General features: G+C 42.1%; 1 protein-coding gene across 5 annotated transcripts in view; it reads left to right on the top strand.

Annotated features, from left to right (window-relative positions):
- The window catches only part of Cdh6 (cadherin 6), a 137273-nt gene that overhangs the window by 97248 nt on the left and 13907 nt on the right, over positions 1 to 26118 (top strand). For 3 of the 5 annotated variants that reach the window (XM_005356646.3, XM_013349752.2, XM_026783741.1), the window contains exons 3-8: positions 4648 to 4942; positions 8676 to 8795; positions 11253 to 11420; positions 14434 to 14621; positions 16857 to 17110; positions 23406 to 23542. In XM_005356646.3, the coding sequence (XP_005356703.1) occupies positions 4648 to 4942; positions 8676 to 8795; positions 11253 to 11420; positions 14434 to 14621; positions 16857 to 17110; positions 23406 to 23542 (1162 nt within the window). The remainder of the gene's footprint in view (positions 1 to 4647; positions 4943 to 8675; positions 8796 to 11252; positions 11421 to 14433; positions 14622 to 16856; positions 17111 to 23405; positions 23543 to 26118) is intronic. The other 2 variants (XM_026783742.1, XM_026783743.1) reach the window with 2 other exon arrangements.

The raw sequence follows: 26118 nt of genomic DNA, 5'->3' as shown, positions 1-26118 counted from the left end.
AGAGAAGAGAAGAGAAGAGAAGAGAAGAGAAGAGAAGAGAAGAGAAGAGAAGAGAAGAGAAGAGAAGAGAAGAGAAGAGACTGGGCCTCGTGTGGGCTTTTGAAATCTCAAAGGCCACCCTCAGTGACACACCACCTCCAACAAGACCATACCTCCTAATCTGTCCCAAACAGTTCCACCAACTGTGGACCAAGCATTCAAACATACAAAGTCTCTGAGAGCTGTTCTCATTCAAACCACCACAGGACAATATATAGGAAAATGTATAAATATATGCGAACATGTATAATAATAGCAGATAATCCTTCTTTTGACATAAATTGATGATAGACTCACTTCCTAGTTCAAAACAACATCCATGACTTCTCAGACTTTCGGCTAAGATCCAAGGTGAGATGATGTTGAATCTGCCGACCACAAAAGTGATGCTCTCTCTCCACATCAGCTACTGCTTTCTACCCCAGTCCCGGTGGGCAGCGTCTGTTTTCTGTAGCTGTTCTCCGGTTGTCCTGGGACATCTCAGGTGAGCAACTGTTCCTTTCCTAAAAGGCCACACTACATTCTTCCAGGGTCTTCATTCAGACAACCAGCACGTGTTCGCGTCCATAAGCTCCCTTCTGACTGTTGCACGCACTTACGCGTGCCATCCTGGGAATCTTATGCTGAGACTCTGTCTTCCACCTCTGCCCACGAGTGTGCGTAGAAGATTCAGTTTGGACAGCGACTCAGAGATTCGCCAAGTGACGCACAGGAATGGGAGTAATAGAGCAGCATTAGCTGGCTTCACAGACTACTAAAAATCTATACAATTAGTGCTATGCCCTTGAACTGAATTCAAAATTAAGCTGCAAGTTGGTCCATGTGGCTGATAAATGGATGCTATGTTCCCAGGGACGGCCCCTCAGGCAATGATGCTGCCACTGCCTGGTGACACTCTCCATGGGGCCATGCGACAGAGATCCCTGTATTTGTTTTCCAAGACACTACATGTGTTGTTTTTTTTTAAAAAAAAAAAATAACTAAGAAGAAAAAGTGAGTAGAGAAATGGAGTCAGAGCGCCTTCTGGCTGAAAGTGTCAGAGATACAGTAGTGAGAAACCCTGCCCGCCACAGGTGAGATGAGACTTCGGGAGGGAAGTGGCTAATTCTTACTTGATGATGGTGAAACATTAAAAGTGAACCAGATGATTAAACTTAATGGAACAGGCACATTACACTGAAATTAGTAAAAATATGCCTCGGGCAACCTACAACCTTTTATTTGTTGTTGTTTAACTTCTGTCTCTTCCAGTGGCCATGATGAATGACATCACAAAAGAAAGAAATCCAATTAAAATCTAAGTGCTCAATGAAGCCCTAATGTCTGCTCCCCGCCACAGCTTTTACAGGCGGCAGAGTCTTCTGTTTTCTTTCTTTCCCAAGAACAGAGGAAAGAGCTGGCCCCAGGGCTGCTCCACGGAAGGGAGGAGAGTGAAGAGAGATGCGGGTGTTTGTGGCCTGCATTTGCACCATCAGAGCCAGGAAGCTCATGTTGGGGGCCGAGAGGAGGGAGGAGGTTAGGTTGTTCTATTATGAGGCCAGGCCTGAGCGAAGAGATGCATTTCCCCACTGGTTTTCAAATATTGATAAATCAGAGCTGTGATCTGCAACACAGTCCCTGTTCAACACTGGCCGGCATCTCCCCTTTGCCTCTCTATCGTCCCCGGTGTTTGTAGTATAATTCATGGAAATGGCCGCTTCTGACAGCTAAAAATAACTCCCTGATTACTTTTACCTGCATAAATCTTGTGACCGGATGTGGTATTCGCCGACCGAGTGCGCAACAACTACACACTGAAGGTGATGGAAGAAGCAGCCGAGGAGAGTCTATGATCTAGTGGAATGAAGCGTAGAATAAATCACACGTAAAGACAGCAGTTGCCACCAAATAGAAGAATTCTGGCTTTTCATAACACATTTTACCTGAGAGATAGGAAGTGTTTACAAAAACTGGGTTTCTATGGTCCTCAGACAAAGTTCTCAAAGTCATAAGAGCAAAAACATGCCGATGATAAATCCACAGCTAATGCTCATGCTCCCGGAATATCTTTCCACTTAGATGGCTCTTTATAATTCATAAAACACATACCGTGCTTTTATTGCATGTTTATGTGGCAATTAATGAGGTATTTGTATATAGCCTCTAATTAGTTCTTCCCAGCCGCTTGTCCTGCAGCCCTTATTAGCCTCATTTTGCTGATAAGGGTCCTGGCTTGGGAGGTTAATTGACTCTGCTGTGGTCTCACACCTGGCGAGGGACACAGTGAGCGTGACCTGTACGTAGGACTTAGATGCACATCCCACATGCTGCCCCCTGCTGCCGACCGTGACTGCCAACCACTGCCGCCCACGGCCACCCACCACTGCTGCCCAGGACCATGCAACCAAAGGACATCAGAGGGGCTTGTTCTGCTTTTGAGTTAATAAAATGGTTTTTTAAGAGTGTTCTTCAGTCGTTAGAATATGTCAGCGGAGAGTTAACTTTTCCCTAGCGGCTCTTTCTATGTCAGGGTGGTTTCAGCGTTTCCTTGGCGTATCACATTACACAAATCATAGCGTGCCCTTGTTTTACATTTCTTATGGCGTTTGTCTCACTTCTAAGCAATTTCCTCCCTGTTCGCATTTTATCTTCCATTATTTCTGCCAAATTGCCTTCAAAGCTACTAATTGTATGAATAATATTCTCATTCTCCAATTCAGTGATTAACTCAGCATAGCTGTGTGGCACTGGACAGTCTCTCTCGCTCCAGAAATGGGGACATTGTACCAAATACTCTGCGGGGCACCTTCCTGCCACCAGGTTCTCGTCTTTGACTCTCACTTGAGCTGGGTGTGATTTTTGAAACACTATGTTAACTGGAACTTTGGGTTTCCTGTTTCTACAGTGACGGATGAGATACTCCGGATTACAAAAGCAACTTTCCGGGAAGGCTGTCACAGGTCCGAAGAACATTGCATTGAACACTAAAGCTCCAGACAGCCATGTTAAACAAAATCATGCCACAGAAAGTCTGACATTCAGGCCCTTTACAGTCTTTCATGTGTTAGCAGATCACTCTAAGAAGTAGAGTCAGATTAAGTATTTCCCAAGCACGCAGGACCACAGAATTCTTTCCCTCTGTACCCCGTGTAATAGTTAGTCCATAGAACGTGTGTTTAAATAACTGCTTAGCTCATCATCTCAGTTCCCTGCTGCTTTGAGAGTCCATCTGCAGGTATTCTAGAACAGAGGTTCTCAACCTATGGCCACAACCTCTTTGAGGGTTGACTGTCCCTTTCATGGAGGTCACCTGTGACCATAGGAAAACAAAGATTTACATTATAGTTTGTGACAGTAGCAAAATTACAGTTATGTTGTAGCGGTGAAAATAATTTTATGGCTGGGGGGGCCACAACAATATGAGGAACTGTATTAGAGGGTCACAGACTTAGGAAGGTTGAGGACCACTGCTTTAGAAGCGCATGCAGTGTTAATCAGAGCCCATGGATGTTTACCTGTTGTGGTTACCACGGTCACCCAGCTCCTCTGTGTGAAGACTGTAAGGAGATTCTGTAACTAACATGTCTGTGAGCACGGATGCCTGCTGCTCCGGCTGTTAAGTGGTCACCCTCAGCAACAACGAAACACACTGAAAATTTGTGAATGGACTTGGACTGATAGGAGACCTAAACTTTTGCTAGGGTAGGGAAGAAGAATTTAGGAACTCGACTCTGAAAGGGGATCTAGGAGTTAGGAAACAGGAACCGCTTCTCCAACTTAGGATCATCAGGTGATGATTGTGAAATGTCAGACATTCACTTAATTCCACTCTTTCCTCTGGACCATTTCACTGACAGTGAATCTTCATCACCTCTGCTTGTATCATTTCAAGAGCTGGGGTGGAGGGTCAGGTCACACTAACTCATAAGGCAGACTGTTTCAATTGTAGGCCGTCTCTGCACATCAGAAGGCCACTTCCTGTCTCCTACTAAAATCCAAATGCCAGATATGCCAGATCCCATTGTCCCAGGGAAATGATGGACTGTCTGGTGACGGGGTCTCCAGGCACTACTGAAAGCAGCACTGAATGCTTTAAACTGAAATAGACAGGCAAACAAACACATATCACTCCTCCCCAGAAAATGGATTATGATCTCCATCCACCAATGTGATTGCCTAACTTCCGTAATTCACCAAAAGGCAGATTATACCCACATGTCTTTTAAGCAGTGGGACACTTGGAAAATGTTTGTGTGTGCAAAGTGACTAGGGAAGTCCTCTCACAGGATCCGACATCCATACTGAAAAGATTCATCCAGTCTAATTTACATGATCTTGGGCTTTTGAAATTGCTTCTGTCTTCAGTTTTCCCTTCTTCAAAATAAGAAAGAGTGCCAAATTTTATGTTTTATTCTAGAAAATTCCATGATTAAGAAATGTGTTCCTTAATGAGTGGTGTTTTCTATTAAAGAGTTTTGCAGGTAGTTTGAAATAGAAGAGCTGTGCCTGCCTTTGGAGACTGTTGATATCAAATAGCACAGTTGAGATAGATTGCATGGTGAAATCAAAACAGTTTAGGATCACATGCTTGACTTTTACTTTCTTTAATTTTTTTTTTCCCTACACTAGTTACATTCAGACCAGGATAGAGGAGATGGATCACTTAAATATATCCTTTCAGGAGATGGGGCAGGAGATCTCTTCATTATCAATGAAAACACAGGCGACATTCAGGCCACAAAGAGACTGGACAGGGAAGAAAAACCCGTTTACATCCTTCGAGCTCAAGCTATCAACAGAAGGACAGGGAGACCCGTAGAGCCTGAGTCTGAATTCATCATCAAGATCCACGACATCAATGACAATGAGCCAATATTCACCAAGGACGTTTATACAGCCACGGTCCCTGAGATGGCTGATGTCGGTGAGTTCAATAGAGTGGGGTCTCCACACCCGCCAAGGGAAGAGCCCTGAGCCAAATTTAACTAATTGAAAGAATGTAGAAGCCAAATCCCCAAACTACCATATGTTCTTTTCATAAGAACAGCCCATGGTCTAATGCCACTTTAGTCTTATCTTGTGACTACCATAAGAAGACAGCTTTTCCTAAGGGTGTGGCAGCAGGGGAGACTAGCAGGGAGCCAGGGAGGCCACCTCACCTGCTCTCTCTCCTCCTCTTTCTTGGACTGAAAGAAAGCTACTTGTTCTATTGCCCTCAGCCAACAAAACAATTTGTCTGGGGCAGGGGGGAAATCTTCCCAGTTAAAAATATAAGCCTGACTTTACAGTTCAGTCTCAAAAGTACTGACGGGGCCAGAAAGATGATTCAGCAGGTAAAGGTACTTACCTCAAAAGTCTGATAACCTGAGTTCAATACCAGACCAGAAAGTGGAAGGAGAGAACCAATTCCATAAAAAAGCCCTCAGACCTCCAACCAGGCTGTGGCACTCACACACACACACACGCACACACAATTATAAGAAATTTGTTTAATAAGAAAAAAAAAAAAAACACTAGCAGTTGTGTTAAGTAACTATGAATTTGGGAGAAAGACTTCAAGGAAACTTTTTTTTCAAATCTACAAACAGTAAGCTGACAGTAATGACGTCCATGAGATTTCACACAGAGGGTCATTATTATATGCACAAGTTCGCTATTAATTTTAAGTTTAATTTGTGTGGACTTAACTTGCTTAAGCTAGAAGAAGGTAAACGGGATTTAAAGAAAGGAGGACATTCTATTGCTCCCACTCTTAGAAGCTTTAAAATATTTCACAGGGCAAACACAGTGACTCCCCCAAACCGCTAAAGAAAAAGGTGGTTTCTATTTTCACTCAGCCAACTTCAAAAAGGCTAAAATCACAGAAACTTTTTTTCTGGTTGCATCAAGTAGATAGGAGATATATCTGTGTTCAGAGGTCCAAAATTTGAAAAATATTCAGTCTGGAGAAGTGATTGTAAATCATCATTTTCCCCCCGAGAAAGAAACAATCACATTATTTGATGCCACTTTGTTCTGTTAGAAAAATTTGAACCGATCATCAGAGCAAAGAAAGAAGCAGGGATTATTTTTAATGAATCTTCTTTTTTTTCTTGGATGAGTTGGAGGATTTTCTTCTTGTAGGTGGTTAAAAAAAAAAAAGCAAAAAAGGAAGAATTAAAGAGATATTTATCTTTGTCCCTGGCAGCATCCCAAACTAACTGTAATGCCCTGCACTCCTCTTCGAGGCTGTCACTTACTTTTGAAGACAGGGAAGAATTAAGTGTACGTTAGAAATATTTGGGGGAAAGCCCAAAATGCATGTCTAAAGAATCATTATTGGCATAGATAAAGGAATGATATGTATATGTATGTGTATGTGTATATGTATATGTATATGTATACGTATATGTATATGTATATGTAATAGGACAACAGCAAAGGGGTAACGTGTACTTCAGTATCAAAACTACCTGAATTAGAAACTGTCTCCACTAATAGCCAGCAGTGTAGCCTTGGGCAAATTATTTGATTTATCTGATCTTTATTTCTTTGATCCTCCAATTCCACATCTACAAAAATAAATAATAAATGTCTGCTCCCGAAGGATAATCATGAGGATTAAATAAGAAAACAGGCATAGAGCCTCTCCTTCCGTAGCTGCTCCTAATGGCTGCTTAGAACACCAGATAATCACACTCCAAAGGCACGCAGAACTTATATTAATGCAAATAAGAATTTGGGTGTTTGTTGACTTCTATTAACTCTCCCTCTGAAGTCCCAGGAGGCTCTCACTCTGGCCACGTAACCTGCCAAATTGTATAGGTGGGTATTGTGTCTCGTGTCTCAGCACGATACAATGGGAGCCGACACATTCAACCCTAGCACAATGCACTCTATTTGTTTAATAAATGAAATGGTTAGATATTACAAAAGCAGTTTCAAAATTTTCCTATTCTCTGCATAGAACTTCCGCGCCCTTCTCAAAAGCAGGACAATCACTGCTTATCTGATAGGAACAGCAAAAAGCAGCCTTAGAGTACCCTTACACAGAGGGTCTTTTTGGAACTTCTCACTCATATAACAGACATGAAAACACACACGTGAAATTAGTATGGCCTTAAGGCAAGGTAGGACTACTTCCAAAGTTCTCTGTTAAGGGTTCCCGAAGTAAGAATGCCAGCCTGAAACACTAGAGCTTCCTCTGTACATTTAATCTTAATTTAAAATTATACTATCAGGTGTTTACAGTGTCTTATCCCAATCAACTAATATTTGGTTTTGTCTTGTTTTTTGAAACAGGTAGCCCAGGCTGACTTTGAACCCACATTATAGCATAGGATGACCTTGAACTTCTGATCCTCCGTGAGGGATGAGGTTACAGGTGTTACCTCATTTATTTCTATAAATGAAGTGGTTTATTTGGAGTTGGGGATTGAACCTGGAGCTTCCTACATGTAATCTACTGCCAGCCCTAATTCTTTATCTGGTCTACGCTACCCTTTTAAAGGTTCAAAGTCTTTCAACCTCTTAGAATTATCAGACATTTTAAGGGCCCATAATAGGAAACCTGACTCAAACAAGTTTAAACAATGAAGATATTTGCTGATCATAGTACTTAAATCTTTGAAAAAAATTGATCTGGATCCTGGCTTCTTGGTGTTTTTCTGTCCTGTTCAGCTTTGTGCCCAGGCTGGCATAACTAATAGCACAACAGCTGCTACAATTGTGCTTTCATGTGCCACATTGCAGTCCCTGAGAAACAGAATTTCTAGCAAAATTGCAAGTGGCCACCCTCTAGACAATACCTAACAGAATTCCTCTGGACAAAGTAATTCAAGAGGCTGATGTCTCGAGGTACCTACGTCAGTCCTAAGTAACTTGAAAGAACCCTTGAAGCAACAGTCCAGTCACATGCCATCACAGGAGATGGGTAGGACTCACCTCTCCCCAAGGCTGCCCTTCTTTTTAACCTACTGCATACAGCATTCATTGATGTGAATCTGATCCCTTTCAAGTCAAGGATCAATGGCTTCCCAACAACATACATTGTACTGTGACTCTCCACTCCTTTGCCATGGAAGCTGGTGTTCTAGTTGACTTTAAATTGCTGTGATAAAAGACTGTGACTTTGGGGTTACAGTCTGTCATCAAAGGAAATCAAGATGGGATCCTGGAGGCAGGAGCTGAAGCAGAGACCATGGAGGAGTGATGCTCACTAGCTTGCCTTGGATGGCTTATGCTTACCTTGCTTTCTCATACAAACCCAGAATCTCTTGCCCAGGGGAACACAGTCCATAGTGGGCTGGACCCCTCCATATCAACCATCAGTCAGGAATATGTCCCTGAGACATGCCTACAGGCCAGTCCAATGGAGGCAGTTAAATTGAGGTTCCAGCTTCCCAGTAATCCTAGTTTGTGTCCAGTTGACAAAAAAAAAAAGAACCAGTATAACAAGATGGCTCAATGCAAAGATATTTGTTTCCAAGATGGGTGACCTAAATTTGACCTTCTGTTTCTATAAATTGTCTTCTGGCCTCCATTCATGCACAGTAGCATGTGTGAACCATCACATGCATACAAATATATGCATGTACTAGAATGTACTTTAATTTTTAAACGAATGAAGGTTATGCACACATACCAAGTTGTTTTCAGTTACTTTTCTGTCATTGCAGGCACGTTTGTAGTCCAAGTCACTGCAACGGATGCTGACGACCCAACATATGGAAACAGTGCTAAAGTTGTCTATAGCATCCTACAGGGACAGCCCTACTTTTCAGTGGAGTCGGAAACAGGTTAGAATACTTTCTGCGTCTCCTCGTCTATGTTCTGTAATTTTTAACTGACATGCTCAGCTGACCTAGCATATTGTTTAATAAAAAACAATCAGCATGATTGGATTTTCCTTGTGTTCCTCTGCCAAACTCTAGTGATTTATTTGTAAGCATGACACCCAGATAATTTTAATAAAGAAATACGACAATGAGCCTTTCACAGCACGCGTCTAGGATAGAGTCATTCCTCTCTTTTTCCACCGAGTTTGGCATGAAGCTGGAGGAGTGGCCCTTTCTGGGAATGGTTGACCCTATTCACAGAAATCCTGAGTCCGCTTTTCCCTTTTCCTGGTTACTTGATGGTGCCACATCTCTCTCTCTGTTCTGCTCTGAAGCTAGGTAGAGTATAGCCATGAGACATGTTTGCACAGATAAAATGTGGCAGTGGGATAAGTCACTTCCAAGCAGAGTTGTGTGCAATCTGTCACATTCCCTACCCCTAGTCACAGCAATCATGGAAACCCTTGTTGAGATAGGGCCTCAGCCCAGATGCCGGAGTGTTACTATGAGCACAGATCCCTGGTGCCTGTTTAGAGCCTGAGTAGGAATTGAACCATAGCTCTGTCAAACCACTGAGTTTTTTGTCTCATTCTGATGCCATGGTCTAGCCTGTCCTGTCCCACATCCCTGGTCCAGTGAATCATATTGCCTGATAGAATCTTTCTTACAGCATCTTATATTTTTCTGAATTTTTGCCTGCAAAGTCGAAGCGGAATGCTGGACTCATTGCTGCCTGTCACAACGTCTTTAAAAACTGCTTTATTCAGAGAGCTGGCGATCTGAGAAGACAGTAGATTAACATAAAAAAAAAAACTGTCTTCCATCTCATTTCCCACCAGCAGATCACAGGTCAGGGAAGGAAGCAGTCATTCCAGGGCTCAGTCCTGCCCTCTGGTCAGGAGGCCAGACATGGTTCTGAGAGCTGCGAAGCCCGTGTTTCTCTCGTTCCCATCTCTTGCTATCTCCCCTGATTTTGTGGCTATTTGGGGCTCAGGCACCTCTTGAAATGCTTAGTCAAGTTAGTTGATGTTAACTAGAAGCATCTGGGCTGAGAGGGGGTTAACTCAGAACAAACCACCCATTGGCAGTGTGTGCTCACAAGACTATAAATAGCACCGAGGTACTGAGGTCTCTCCACAATGCGGAGCACAAGTGCATCATATAATGCAGAATACAAAAGCGCCTCTGTCAAAAGCACCATGCTATCTGCTGGTTTATTTTCCAGTACAAAGCCTTTGTATTGTACAGTAGATTCTATACATATTTTGAATCAAGTTCCTCTCGTATATTTTTCAAACGTTCTTTATTTTAAGCCAGAGCTTTTTTTGGGTTACTATATCCAGGTAAAAATCTATGTGTTAAAAGGTGAATGAACCTGGAAAGAATCCCAAGGAGAGAGAAAATGTTGAGTAGAAAAACAATGAGAATGGAAAATTAGAATTACCCTGCTTAAAGGACAAAAGGCGAAGGTGATTTCCTGTGTTTAAATAGAGAAGAACCATTATTTGGAGAAGAGAAAGCCGCTGCTCCTTGAAGCCAAGACTATGGGAATAAAATTGACCTGTTGTCTGAGGCATTCTTGTTAAGAAGGAAGAAAAGATATTTTCAGCTTCATTAGTGGTTCAGCACGAGAATGTGAGACCGGAGAGGGTTACAAAGCCTACTCCAGGGATTTTGAAAAGAAAGTTAATTTAAGCATAAACACTCTACAGAGATCAGACAAACTTGGAGAAACTCTTTCAAGTCGTTATCTGTCTGCCTCGCCGTAGAGACAACTTTAACCTATCACTAAACTGTTGGCTGCTGTAGGGATCGCTGAGATTGAGTTCTCATTCTCTGGAAGAAAAGCCAAATTCTCCAGGATCACGCAAGATCATACCTGGGAGGGACCTCAGGCCATTTTTCTTAATGCATAGTTTTGTGGCTTCTAAACCCCACAGAACATTCATTATGGTAGGTACTCTTGAGAGGCAATTAGCCAAGTTGATAATGCGACACTCTGATATCAGCTCAGGCATATGGCTTTCTGAATCATCCTCTCAGACTACACCCCAATACTTTTTATCCAGCAACAAGTGTGGTGTGCCCTCTCACGCCCCATGCCAGTTATACCTTACAATGTCATCCGACGACACTTACATTGTACTACCCGCGGTCTCTTTTGCTCTGGCTTTCGCTAGCGCTTGTTTTTATTCCCTTTGTATTACAGGCTTTTTAATGAGTGCCTCTCCCCTTGTGTGACTGTAATTTCCTTCGCTAGGAAGGCTGCATATAATCATCTTTATATCACAGTGACATCTGCATAGTGGTTTGCATATTGTGGGTGACAGTCTACATTTGTTTGCATAAATAAATGATTCCATAAAATACCGTTAATGCCTCCCCTTCCACTTCTGAATTTCAATTTCGCATCCATAGGTATCATCAAGACAGCGCTGCTCAACATGGATCGAGAGAACAGAGAACAGTACCAAGTGGTGATTCAAGCCAAGGACATGGGTGGCCAGATGGGAGGCCTGTCGGGGACCACCACCGTGAACATCACATTGACAGATGTCAATGACAACCCACCCCGTTTTCCCCAGAGTAGGGACATTTGATTGAACAGATCTCTCTAATATGCTTTTGTAAAATTTTGACTTGAGGAATATTTTCAGTGTTGGCAACACTGTCAAAATCACTGGACTTAGGAAGAGTTGGCACTTTTATTAAAATTATTGAAATGAGCTCAAACACCACTCATCCTCAGGAAGTGCGCATGCTCATGTTCTGCCGTTGGTCATTAGCTGAGCCATTTCTGATATGCTGCTGCTGTACAAGCAACATCATTGCTTTCTCTCCCCTTATTAAAATGACTACCATAGTCATAAATTTGCCTGAGCAAAGCATATGTATACAAGTATGCTGCTATTTGTTAGGAAAAAGTTGACTTTGTGTTCTTACGAACTTAATCAGCCATGTAATCTCTGTTAAACGCTCACAAGCTTTGCGAGGAAGGATTTATTATTTTCCTAGTACCAAAAATACGGCTGGAGAAGCTGCTATGTGCTTAATCCATTTGTAATCATAAAGGGTTTTCTATAGTATGGTTAATTGAGATACTGAAAATCATCTCAGACATCATTCACTGTCATTATCAGAGGAGAAGAGAAATTGGCACCCATGAATACTGCCTCTCTGTCAAGCATCACGCAGACTTTCACATCCAGCCACCCAAGTGGGAACTGGTTGTGATGCAATTTTCCCTTCTAAAGCAAACGTCTTTGTGACCATTCTCCCCTGAAAAACTTATCTGAATCGTTAAGTAGAAAATGTAGCTGGATATGCTGACTTGCTCACACATATAATCCTAGCCCTGGGACAGCGGTGGTGGCTTCCAGGCTGGTATTCATGCCAGCCTAGGAGGACCCTAGTTTTTAAAAGAAGATGACTCAGCAATTAGATAAGAGAACTTTATGCTCTTTCAGAGAACTCAGGTTCAGGTGGATCTTCACAGCTGCCTAAAAGTCCAGCTCTAGGAGGTACAATGCCCTCTTCTGGATTCCATGAGCACCTGCACATTCATAGCATACACACACAAACAGACATACACACATACAGAGAAATAAAAATAATTCTAAAAAAATAAATCTTTTTAAGAGGTAGAAGGAAAGAGTGAGAGAAGGGAAGAGGGAGGGAAGAAAGAAGGAAGGGATGGAAGAACAGAAGGAAGGAGGGAGGGAAGGAGAGAGGGAGGGAGGGAGGGAGGGCAAAACTCACTTACTCTACTGTAGCATTTAAAAAAAAATAACCAGCTGATAGAGGCTTCCTTTAGAATGGAGATCCAAGTGATCACTAGAAAACAGTTTCGCCTTTTTATTCTCCAGATGTGTGATCAGCTGGCTGGATGCCACAAACAGAATGGCTAATAATTTGTGATTTAGACAGGAGAAAAGCTTTAGGATCCCAAAAATTTCCCCACAAAGGCTGAAGTGAAAATGGCCTGCTTGCCAGTGCTTTGCCCTGGGAAGGCTAGCGCAAGGTGTGCCAAACCTAGGGAAAAGAGAATGCAGAGCAAGCTAGAGAGATAGTGAACATATTCTGTGATTTTTACCAATATTCAGAGAATTTGCTTCATTGAAGACCTGTACTTTAATAGTGCCATTGTCTGGTGGAGTTGCTTGTTTGTTTGGGGGTTGGGTTTTTCAAAATCATGTATGAATAACTGGCAAATTATAAGAGATAAGAATGGAATAAAATTCAGAAGGCAGCTATGCTCACCACTTTATCACCAATTCTAAAACAATCTGTTTCTACATACACGTATACACATACTTGCACACACACACATACACACTCACATATACACATACATACACACACATACGCGCACGGACACACACACACATTCTAAGTACATACTGGTCTGCAAGATTATCGGATTTAAGCTGAAAGCCACAGGTTGTGTTTAAACTAATTTTGCAACATGAGGGTATTAAAAAGAGCATCATCTAACACAGTACAGGTTTAGATTAGAAGTAAAAATAAAACAATGTTGACAGATGTGGTAGTGCACACCTTTAGTCAAGCAGAGGCAAGCCAAGTTCTGTGAGTTCAAGGCCAGCCTGGTCTACACAGTGAGACTGTCTCAAAAATGATATATATTTACATATTATTATGTAAACATAATATATAAATGCTAAATATGTTTATATATATACTACATAAAGAAAAATGCTGTAATGAAATTAAGAACGAAAGAATTAGTCAAAGGAAAAGAGAGGCGAACTCATTGCTCGGGCTATTTATCCACATCCTCGACTCTGCACCCAGCTACAGCTCAGATTATTAGTCAAATCATAGCTACTTGGGTGTTTTTCCAAATTGCTGTAATTTGCTTCCAAATTCAGCTATTATTAGCAAGGTCAGGAAGAGGCCCTGTTAAGAACACGTAGTAATTGGCCTCAAGTCGGTCCAGGTTAGGTTTTCTATTCTTCCTGCTCTATTACTTCCATGGGGCTTCTGAAACCTCCTCTCCCGCTTAGTCTCCAAAGGACACCACACACTTGGGAGCTTGTTTCCAGAACAAGAAAGAACTCTCCATTTGCAAGGAGGCAGGCCATGAAATAGAAGGAGGAGTCTATCGTGGTAGTAAAGACATAAGGAGGTTAAGGCACCTTTAATTATTTTGAAGAAAGCATCAATCCATCTCCACCCACAGTGAGATCTTAAAGCCGTCTCCCCTCAGCCATGACTGGGCTTTCTGCAGCTTCACTTATTGCCAGCCAACAGGCCAAAATATTATTTTAAATACCTTTGTCATCATTATTATCCTTGCTCTCTTTTCTTAATTAGGAATAAGCTATTGCTGATAGTCTATTATTGTGCTCAGTTTATATGTTAAACTTTATTAAAGATTCCTATATATTAAAAATAAACACAGAAAAAAAATAGAGTACTTACTTAACCTGAACTAAATCCTTTATGAAGGGTTTAGGAGTAGTTTCAGTTAGGACTCCACTGGGGATCTTGAATGCACCCCAGTGGGTAGGAGTGGACTGCTTCTTTGGGGAGCATATCTCCTAGTCTCTGCCTTACTTGTCTGTTTGGTGCTTAATAGGTACATACCAGTTTAAGACCCCTGAGTCCTCTCCACCGGGCACACCGATTGGCAGAATCAAAGCCAGCGATGCTGATGTGGGAGAGAATGCAGAGATCGAGTACAGCATCACGGATGGTGAAGGGCAAGATATGTTTGATGTCATCACCGACCAGGAAACCCAGGAGGGGATAATAACCGTAAAGAAGGTAATGGTGTTGTTAGGGAAACTGGTTACAATTTCCTGATTGGGGCTGAGGAGATGGCTGCCGAATAGGGTACTTGTGCAAGTCCAGACACCACACAAAAATGGAGAGTGCATATGTGTGTACACGCATACACACACAAGTGAGCATGCACACATAGAAAAAAAGAGAGAGGAGATGTAAACACAATTCCGTGTTAGATTTATTCAACTCCAAATACTATCTTTTAGTAGGGGGAAAGTAGGCTGTTTATCGGTGCCTCTACAGCTTTACACAGTTGTCGAACAAGATAAAACTCTTAAGTGCTTCCCTCTGACTCCCAAGGACATTGACAATCTCCTATAAACATTTCTTCAGATTCTTCTTTTACTCGCTCTTAACACACTGAGATCTCTTGGGTTGACTTTTAGTAGTCAAAAGTAATTTTACATACCCATGACTTATATACTTTTAATAAATTTCTCCTAAAGATCCTCTAAGTAAATAATAGAAACAGGTGGGATTCATAGAAATGACTCAAAAAATAATATAATATAAATAATGAAATAAACAGTGCCATCACGCATTGTTGTGGGTGCTGGTGTTGCCACGGCACGTAGAACAGACGATCTCTGCTGCCCTAGTACCTATTGGCCAGGAGTGAATCAACGAGGAATGACAGAACCCCTAAATGAATGTGAACGAGCAGACTGTGAACTGTGCTTTGAAGGAAAGGCTCAATGCAAGCAGGGAGCAAGGTGTCATGAATTAGAGAGAGAGAGAGAGAGAGAGAGAGAGAGAGAGAGAGAGAGAGAGAGAGAGAGAGAAAGAGAGAGAGAGAGAGAGAGAGCGAGAGCGCATATGCAGATTAAGCAAATGAGGACTTTTCGCAGGACTTCTTCAATTACTTCAAGAACATGAGGACATCAAATCTCCCCTTCCCCAGTCAGCTGCTTGTGTGTTAGTTGACCTCTCAAAATTGGTTGGCAACAAGAGCACTATACCAAAGTGTGGTTGTGGTTAAAAACCAACAAATTGTGTGCTTCGGGGCTGAAAGTATCGATTTAGGTTCATTTCCATTGATTTCTCTTTTGTCATGTATAGTGTAAGATGGTCCCCCTCCCTCAGTGCACCGCGGTTCGCTGGTGAACGTAAGCATGGTGGACGTAAATAACAAGAAAAATTTCCCTCTTAAGAACATGGCTGAATATCTGGGAGCACAATAAAGCATGCTTAAGTGACACTCAGACCAATGTTTCAGACCCTGATATGATTAGGAAGCCCATTAGTGTGCATTAACCTTTTTAATTTTCTCGGTGCCTTATCAGATTCAAACTGAAATTTTGCCTAGCCGACTAAATCGCATTCGCCAACGTCCTGATTAATAGCTTTTCTAGCGAGCCTTGTCATGATAGCATCTGAGACTGCGCGTTGGCAATATGTATTTGCGTTCACCATGTCTTCAAAGGCTACATCTTTTCCTAAAGGGTCTTTGACAACGGGAATCATTGCCTTCTTTGGAAAATAATTAGCCCAGTGCCCTTGTGAGGCTATTGAGGAAAGCTTTTACGAACTTGCAAAAACAACTTATTTAGTCTGAATGGGCAAGAGTGAGTCACTGTGCTAACCTGTGGGTCACAATTCTGGCTCCACTCAGACTCGCCTAGAGTTGTTTAAAACTATGGGTAAGCATCTCCACCAGACACCAGAGAAAGTTGGGTTTAGGTGAGAGTAGGGCCGCAGGCACTGGCAAGTTTTAAACACCCAGCAGGTAAAGCCAGATGTGAGAACACTTGGCAAAATGGTCTACTACACGCCTGCTATGCTGTCCCTGGCAACCCCCTCTACTCAAACCCAAGGTATTTTAAAGGAGAGGGAGGCTGAACCAGATCCCTGTGTCCAGTTCCGTTCCTGTCCAAATGTTCAGTATCTTTTCCGCGGTAGCAGATCAACAGATTCCTGTGTCTGGTTCCCATCCCGCCCATATGCCTGGCACCTGGGTACCCACTTCCCTGTGACAGCAGACATTCAGGCTGTGCTTCTAGCATGGTTCTTCACAGTCTGTGTAATACCTTCCCTACCAATGCTCTACGGTGCAGGAAAAATGCTGATCTCAACTTACCCTCACTGCCTCTGCCCAACATTGCCCGAATGCATGGTCATTTCCCAAAGCAGCCAGATCACACGCATTTGTCAGGGATTGCCACTAAAATGGTTTCTGCCTTGCCTCTCTGTGTGCTGCATCGCTTTCTTCCGAAGCTCTTGGATTTTGAAAAGAAGAAAGTGTACACCCTCAAGGTGGAAGCCTCCAATCCCCACGTTGAGCCCCGATTTCTCTACCTGGGTCCCTTCAAAGACTCGGCCACCGTGAGAATCGTGGTAGACGATGTGGATGAGCCTCCCGTCTTCAGCAAACTGGCCTACGTCCTACAAATACGAGAGGACTCACAGATAAACACGACCATAGGCTCTGTCTCAGCTCAGGATCCTGACGCTGCCAGGAACCCCGTCAAGTAAGTGCATAGCAGCCCCATCTCTTTCCTAAAGCTAAAGTCTATGTTTATGTCCAAATATCCACCTGTTCTTTAGAAAAGAGGAGTCCTTTTTCCAATTAGACAGCTGTGTCTTCTCGAAAAAAATGGTTCCAAACAGCACCTTTAACTGTCCTTGCTCACTGCATAAATATTGCTTTAGCAACAGCATAGACCTCAAGGACACAAAAGTTGAAAGAAAAAGACGTTAAGATGAGAAGTGTGCCAGAGTTCTCTGCTTAAGGGAGGGGGTGGAAGGTGCTGCAGCTGACTGACCTGGGCTCTTCGTAAGGTTTCAAGAGATTTACTAAAGAGTGGCACACAGAAATAACGCAGCCACGGAGCCTGACAGCCAGTGTGCTTGTCAAGTGAGGGAGGACCTATCATGTAACACTTAGAGGCAGAATTATACTCCGTTCGGATGAATAATTTCCCCCGTGCATGTGTAAATAAAAACAAGAACTCTTTCGTGATCTGTCTGTGAACGGCTGGAGAAATTAATAGGGTAGAATCCCAACTAATGCTCAGTAAACAAGCTCCGTCTTGCCTGTGCTTTGCTGGCTCCTGAGCTATAAATCAGGTGACAAGAAAGCCTCATTGCTCTTTGAGGCCCCTGACAACTGGGGGATTCTAGAATGGTATGCAAATCCTGGAATCAACCAGCTTCCACCCGTCAGCCAGTGGCTCAGTAGAATAAATGAAAACGGTGCTAAATCAGAATACTATGGTGTAAATCATTCTCCTTAGATAAAGTAAGCAGAAAAAATAAAATCCGTAGAGGCTCTTGCCAGGGAGTCCACAGACACATTCTCATTAGGGTGCCTGCCTTACACACACACCATCCAATCGCCTGCCTAAGGGAAGGCAGCAGACTCCTATACTGGGTCCTCAAGAGAGCTTGCAGAGAAAAATAAACAAAAGAGAAAGATCCATAGCTCAGGTGAAGAAATTCTAAGAATCAAATTACTAGGGAAACTGTTTAAGATGATGTGACCAGGTTTAGCCTTCTTAGTAGAAAACCTTTGCAGTAAAGATTTGAAAGAGAAAAAAAAAAATGAAGGGATGGGCCGCGTAGAATCCTGAGGGAAGACCTGCAGAAGGGGAAAAGGAAGAAGAGGGCTAATGCCAGAGCTGACCTCCTCTTTTGTAGCAGTGGCTGAGAGGTCTGTGTGTCTGGGAGAAAGCGAAGGGGAAATGGGGAGGGAGAAGAGGGAAAAGAAAGGAGGAAGAGGACAAGAGAGGAGAGAGAGGAAGGAGGAGGTGGAGAGAGAGGTCAATTAGGAGGCAGCCGGCCCGGCCCGTGTGCCACAGAGGAAGGAGCTTGTGGGTCCTACTCGGCTTTATAGTTCATGGTAAAGCCTGAATTGCATCTAATTGAGGTGAGAAGCCATCTGGAAGCTTTGACCAGAAGAGCTACCTAATCCCAAGCTACAGTTTTAAAGGGTCATTCTGCCTGCTATGTGGAAAACGTTATTGCAGATAAAAGGATGCGTGTACCTCTATACAAATGCGCTCTAGCATCCAGGCCGCTTCGCTCTACTCAAATCTCGCGACACCCTCATATCTAAAACACACAGCTGTCTGCTCTGCTCGCAGGGAGCAGAAGAGCTGTGTTTTATCTATCTGCTGGAAGATCCATGACACGTTAAAGAGGACTCAGCCCACCAGTGCAGCCCCATGTGAGCTCCAGGGCCCCAGTATTTCCCACTTTGAATGTAACGGGTTTAATCAGGGAAACAAATGGCGGCTCTCACTCCCATAGCAAGCACACTGTAGTACTTTGACAACTGCTCTCTTACTTGAAGCTCATTCTAATGACAATTTAAAAGTGCTAACACTAGACGTTAACAAATGGGAGCTTCAGTTGCCTCTGATAGAGCAACGTCCTTCCAATTTGAAGCGAACCTATCTTCTAGAAATTTAGGCTAAATACATTTATATTAGTTTTTAAACCAAATACCAGTTTTACCCACTGCATTATTCTCCATGTTATGAATGGAAGTACTTAACTCATCCGGCTGTTGGTTCATTCAAAAGACTTCTGCTACCAGCCTTCCCTTAGCACATATGAATTTGACGTATAAATATAGATTTAAGTCTAGAAATGTACATAGATTATATTTGCATAGCAATGCATGTTCCAATGGTTTTCCTTATAGGATAAAATCATTCTTTTTGTTTGTTTGTTTGTTTGTTTGTTTGTTTGTTTTGAGTTTCTTGAGACAGGGTTTGTCTGTAGCTTTGGAGCCTGTCCTGGGACTCGCTCTGTAGACCAGGCTGACCTCCAACACACAGAAATCCACCTGCCTCTGCCTCCTGAGTACTGGGATTAAAGCCGTGCACCACCACCACCCACTCAAAATCATTCTCACATTAAGAAAATATGCCTATGCACAGTCTGGGATAGTCTAGACAAAAATGCTGAACAACTGAAGGCTGTTAGGGGAACAAATAATTCCCGATATGTTGAGTTGTCTATGCAGCGAGCATCTTTAACTCTTCGATCAGATAACGCTTTCCTACCATAACTTTGTCACAGTGTCTCTTGATACACATGAGAGAAAACATGTCACTATATATATCTACATGTACAGTGCGCTGTGTGAGGGCCAGAGAGATGGCTTGTCACTTGCTGCTCTTACAGAGGACTCAAGTTTTGTTCTTAACCCTGGTACCAGGTGTTTTATGCCTGCCTATAACTGCAGCTCCTGGGGATCCAGTATCCCCTTCTGACCCCTCTAGGTACCTGAGATCCTGTGCCCACACACAGTCACACATTCATGCACATAAATAAAAATAAGGTAAGTCTTTTTTTTTTCGTATATTTGCAAACACAGCTTCTTTCCAGCCATAAATATCCCTCATTCGAGGACACATTACAAATCATTTAATCACAAAAACACAGTGAAGAGGTCACCGGATCCGCTATAGCCATGCAGAGACTGACTGCTTTACTTCCTATGGGCAATGGTTACAATTAATTTTTCTAGACAATAAATATCCCTGATATAAACTGAAATACTTCAGAGGAAAGAAAATAACAACACAGAAAAAATACAGCTTTGTCTATAATCATCTCTCCTAAACAACATAGGCATTTTGGGGTTTCCATTAATTTTTAATCTTCCAATTAGGAAAGACAATATAAATTTTGGTATTTCCGAAGTAGTTAATCTCCTCTCTTTAAGATTTAAAGCTGACTTGAACAAAAACTTCCTCACTGCTTCCCATTTATTTCAAGGCCTGATAGAAAAGCATGATTGTTTGTAAAACTTAAAACTACACGGGGAGGCTAAGACAAAGAGCAGAGGATGGCTGGATAACCGTGGGAGCCTACAAACGCACAAAGCAGGACACCCAAAGCTTGGCACTCCTCACCAGGGAAAGACAGGCTCCTGGATTCCTCTTAAATATCTCACCACGACTTCCTTTCTGAGAAGCAGCAATTTGTTACCAATACTTATCATTCATTTTCTAAAATGAGGGAAGGTGATCAAATCAGTGCAGTGTTCTGCCTGAAGTTTTTCAGCGCTGCTGGTTCGTGGCAGAAACATCAAAACCAACAGACAGCTTTTCAGATATGTTTGAGCCCTTCAGAAGATGAAAAGCCTATGTTAAATACATTGAAACCAAAGTTAAGACGAAATGACAGGATGGCCATTGTGAACGTCATCAATTTCTTCTGAAAGAAGTTTGAGTAGCAAGCGATAAACAGATGCCTGTGTCATTCAGACAACTGCTAAGTGACAAATAGCAATGCAAAAATGTGTTGTTTGTTGTATCTGGTTACTTACGTGTTGTAAATACAAACAATTCATTAAAATAGGATTTTGAGCATTGTACATTATTGCAAACTACTTTTATCTCTTTTTAGAGCATTCGTAACTCTAAATAGATCAGCTAGTTGGATAATTTACTTCAGTTGTGTTTCTACCAAGCCAACTTTTAAGCCAATACTTTTAAGCCCCCTTCGATGACTTAAGTTTTGAAAATGCAGTGGAAATAGAAAACTGTTTTTCATAACAAACCTTAACATATCAAATCTCTTCAAAATCTCTTAATGCCCCTTCATTCGTAAACACACATGTACACTTGTTCCCTTCTCACAGGCATCCCAAAAAAAATCAATTGCACAATTAAATAAATTTAAAAATAGGTTAAAAGCAACAAATTTATTTTGGAAGGATACCATTTCTACCAATTTCCTAATCTGTTGTGAGTGTTATTTGGTTTCTAGGATAGCATTCTGGACCCTTTGAATTTCTAAAAGCCCTCTGTACATACATTTCCAGCCCTTACTCTGCCCCAGGATCATCATGCTTGTTCTTGTCACTCTGAGACGCTCAAGTGGCACTGTCCTCAGCACCTCCTTCCTCCACTGAATGTCCTTTTCTACAGTTGCTCCAGGCTGTCTCTCTGGTTCTCTGCCTCAAGTTTTAGCCTAGACCTTTCCACCGGAAGTCTCTCAGGTCCTCCATCTCTGTGGGTCAAAACCAGGGCCTCAAATCTTCCTCAAGGTTGTTTCACGGCTCTTCCAACATCCTGTGACTATAGTGTACGGCTATTCTCCTCAACTCAGCTAGTCATCTTTGTTCAACATGATTTAGATTATGACTCTGCCCTGCCCTGTGTGGAGCCCATGGATAGATTTACACAGCACTTAGAATTGACCCCCAGTTCTTCACTGTAGCCAACCCGCCAACCCATCTTTCTCCTTAGATTGCATTCCACTCTAATCCTTTGTTTCTGAAAACAGAATGATTCTTTTTTTTAAATATTTATTTATTTATTATGTATACAATATTCTGTCTGTGTGTATGCCTACTGGCCAGAAGAGGGCACTATACCCCATTACAGATGGTTGTGAGCCACCATGTGGTTGCTGGGAATTGAACTCAGCACCTTTGGTAGAGCAGGCAATGCTCTTAACCTCTGAGACATCTCTCCAGTCCCAACGGAATGATTCTTAAAATAAAACGGGTAACAGAAAAGTAATCAGTTCCCTATATAAGCACATATATTAACATTCTGAAGATCTCAAAAGACTTCATCTAAAAAGAGAGTGTGTGGAAACAGATGTCGAGACCCACAGCCAAACGATAGGCCAAGCTCAAGGAACCCTGCTGAAGAGAGAGGGAGGAAAGACATTGGAAGAGCCAAGGGGGTCAAGGAGATCACAAGAAAATCACAGCATCAACTAACTTGGGCTCACAGGAGCTCATAGAGACTCAACCAAAAACCAGAGAGCCCTCATGGGACTGACCTAGCCCTCTATGTATCTCTGATGATTGTGCAGTGTTATCTTCTTGCAGAACTCCTAACAGTGGGCTCAGGGGATGTCTCTGACTTTTTTGTTGACTTTCAGGACCGCATTCCTGATACCGGTCGGTCGCCTTGCCCATTCCTAACACAAGGGGAGGTGCTTAATCTTACTGCAACTTGATATGTCCTGTTTTGTTGGTATCCATGGGAAGCCTACCCTTTTTTGAATAAAAATGACAGGAAGTGAATAGGGGGGTAGGCAGAGGGGAGGAAAGGAGGGAGACTGGGAGGAGAAGAGGGAGGGGAATTATGATCAAGATGTAAAATAAATAAATATTTTTTTTTAAAAAAAATGGGATATATGCTGGGGAAATGGTGCATGGGATGGCCTGTGAAAGGCAGGACTGCAGTGGGCCTCCAGGGCCTCAATAAAGGACAGGTGGGCATGGCAGCCTGACTGGAATTCCAGGACACTGAAAGCAAACCCCGGGATTCCCTGCCACCCAGCTGGCTGTCCAGAACAACCATATCAGCAGTCTCTGGGCTCAAGGGAGATACCCTGTCTCCATGAATGAGGAAGAGAGCAAGTGAGAAAGAGTCCCAACGTCAGCCTCTGGCGCCGACGTGCAGGGGCGCATGCACACACATGCACGTTTGAGCACATACACCTATACACTGCGCAGGCACACATACACACACATACACAGTGAAGTCCTAGAAATAGTTACTGTATTCACTTGCTCTAAATTACATATTAAAATAAACTCGATCTAATTGCACACAAAAAAAGGAATTAATAGTGAGCTCTAAAACCATATCACTTGCCTAGTGAGTGTACTACTCAGCCTGAGTGTGAATATATAATTTATCAAAATAGTTTCCTGGTTGTTACAGGTGAAGCTTTAAAACACTATAAGTGGAAGGGATTAACAGATGAGCTGTCCTTTGGGTAGTTTTATGATGTATAAAGGGAAAATCCAGGAAAGTCTTTCTAAACCCTGCTCTGTGTTTTCAGGTATTCTGTGGATAGACATACCGACATGGACAGGATATTCAACATTGATTCTGGAAACGGTTCGATCTTTACATCGAAACTTCTTGACCGGGAAACACTGCTGTGGCACAACATCACAGTGATAGCAACAGAGATTAGTAAGTTCAACCTTACTCAGCTGTCGCCACTGATGGGAGGAGCCCCAGTGAGGGCTTGGTCAAGCAAGGCCAGAGCTGTTGACCTCATATTGATGACCCTGTTCTACACGTGTTGAGGGAAAGAGCGCTGGGGGAGAGATTTGCCACGATGTTTCTTCTAAATGTGTGTTGGTTCATCTTAACTGGAGAAAAAAACTGTGAACGTCCCGCTATTTGGAAATAATAAATAAGAACACATCTCTCAGGGCTGGGGAGATAACCCAGAAGGAAAAGAGCTTGCTAGACAAGCGTAGGACTGGAGTTTTGGTCCCCAAGGTCCCCATATAAGCTGCCTGTAATCCCAGCATTCAGGAGGCAGAGATGGGACCTTTAGGGCAAGAAGGCTATATAGACAGTAAGAGCCTGCCTCCATCAGTAAGGTGGTTGTGATGGAGAAAGACACCCAACACAAATTTTGGGCACACACACACACACACACAGAGTTTTTTTTTTAAAAAAAGAATATATCTTTCAAGTGAAATAGAATAGGCACATAGTAAATATGACTTCCCATAGGTTATAAGTTATACGTGTTAGAAAATCACAAAACAGCTGGGGAAGAAATGGACTCTCACACAGGAAACAAGGGAATAAGTAGGGTCATATATCTTCAAAATGTAGGCATTGGGTACATTTAGTCTTATCAAAATCCAGAAAAAGAAAGTGACTAAACAAGAACAACCTATTGAGAATCCTAAGAAAGGTAAATGGAGTTGTGTTTCAATCAGCAAGTGGTTGGTTACTCCACAACATTGGTGCCATTGGTTTCTATTTTTTCCTCTTTTTTTTCTTTTTTGATTTTTTGAGATGACTAAATATACCTATGAGCCTGCTGAGTAGACTCCTAATCTGTCTGTGAAACTGAGTGGAGTTAATTGCGTACTAGAGTAGTCATTTTAAACATGGAGAAAGCAGTCACACACAATGGATGACAACCTGGCTTCTCTTTTCACTCAGTTGTTTGGTTTAAGGGAAAGAAGAGCATGAAGTTGGGTGGTAGGGAAGAAAATCTGGCAGGAGTTGGGGAACAGAACAGAATATGATAAAAACACACTATAAATAAATAAAATATTTTTTTAAAAAATATAAGCATTGGTCAACACCTCTTACACATTCATTCTAACCTTCTGTAGAATTTCTATTTCAAAATCTTTACCAAATTGAGAGCTACAAAGTATCACTTTCCTATAGTTTGTCAAATTGAGCACTATAAAGCACCAAATAATCAATAAAATCCTTAGAATGAGTTTTATGTCACTCCCCATAAAATGCAAAGAAAAATAAGGCTAAAAACTTTTCTAATGAAATTGCTTTATTAAATAGAAATTAAACTGAACTTTAAGCAGCATTATACAGGAGAACATAAAAAAAGGATAAATAGGCTTCTGAAGTACAGTTTTTTTTCAGTTTTGATTTTTAATTTCTGAAGTTCTAAACACTTTTATCTCCGTTGGATATTTGCTGTGAAACACTCCATATCAAATGGTTTATTACAGTTCTGTTTTGACACCATACCTCATGAGATGTGACATCACTGAAGGAGAGTGGGTGGAATAGCAACCCACCGGTGTGGGCAAAGGAAGGTTCTGGCATTGAAAGTGATCAGGATATCTCATTGGACATTCGTTACATAGGAATTTAGTTTTCAGAATTTGTGCCAAAGGAACTGGTGTGGATACTAACATCAGTAAACTCTAAAAGCACTAAAATTACAAAATGATTTTCCCCTGAAAAAGATCATTTTTCAAAATATCACGAAATTTAGCTCTTTTACTAAAGTAGTCATTTATGCATTATTTTAGGTTTACACCTAAAATTTTCTGGTTTTAGAATTTAATGTTTCTCTAATATATTTGAAAATATGGGTGATTGAGACATACCACAATTTATGTGCAGCCACTTTCACTTTGGGAGAACAGCGTGAGGAAAATAGACGCTAGAGATCTTAAGAATCCTATTGTCGGAGCTTGTTAACCACCTGCAACAGCTCGGAATCTGAGAGCTTCTATAAAGGCCTCGCTCTCACTCCGAAGCCTTTCTACTTGCTCTTTCATTTCCCTAGGAATCCAGAAATGTTTGCACGGCTTCACTCCTTCTTCTCAGCCGCATCTGAACAAACAGCGCCTCTGAGAAGGAGCCTGGTTATCCCAGTCAACAGAACAGCCCCATCTCTCTCCATCCCTCCCCTCTGCTTAATTTTGCCATCTGGTGCATTGTATGTTCATGTGCTTCACGCATTTATCTCCACATTAAAATAAATACCTAAAATTCACTATCTTTATTACGCTCCTTGTCTATCCCAGCCTGTATTAGGCGTCAGATTCCAGTAAGGCTGTATTTCATGAGCGTTCAAATAGACATACGGTGTTAAGTGGATGAGAGAAAGGAAAACATGAGCTACCAGCTCCTGACCCTGGTACCTGAACTCTCTCCTCCTCCTACCAGGGGATTAGGGCAAACAAATGAGATTGAAAGAGTGAGTGGTTCTTGTCCAGGGGAAATGGTGATCAGCGTATATGATGCCTATCTCTTTCTTT

This window comes from Microtus ochrogaster, chromosome 19 (assembly GCF_000317375.1).
Source record: "Microtus ochrogaster isolate Prairie Vole_2 chromosome 19, MicOch1.0, whole genome shotgun sequence".
Classification (NCBI taxonomy): domain Eukaryota; kingdom Metazoa; phylum Chordata; class Mammalia; order Rodentia; family Cricetidae; genus Microtus; species Microtus ochrogaster.
The sequence above is the reverse complement of the archived record's forward strand: the minus strand, read 5'-3'. Positions and strand labels throughout refer to the sequence as shown.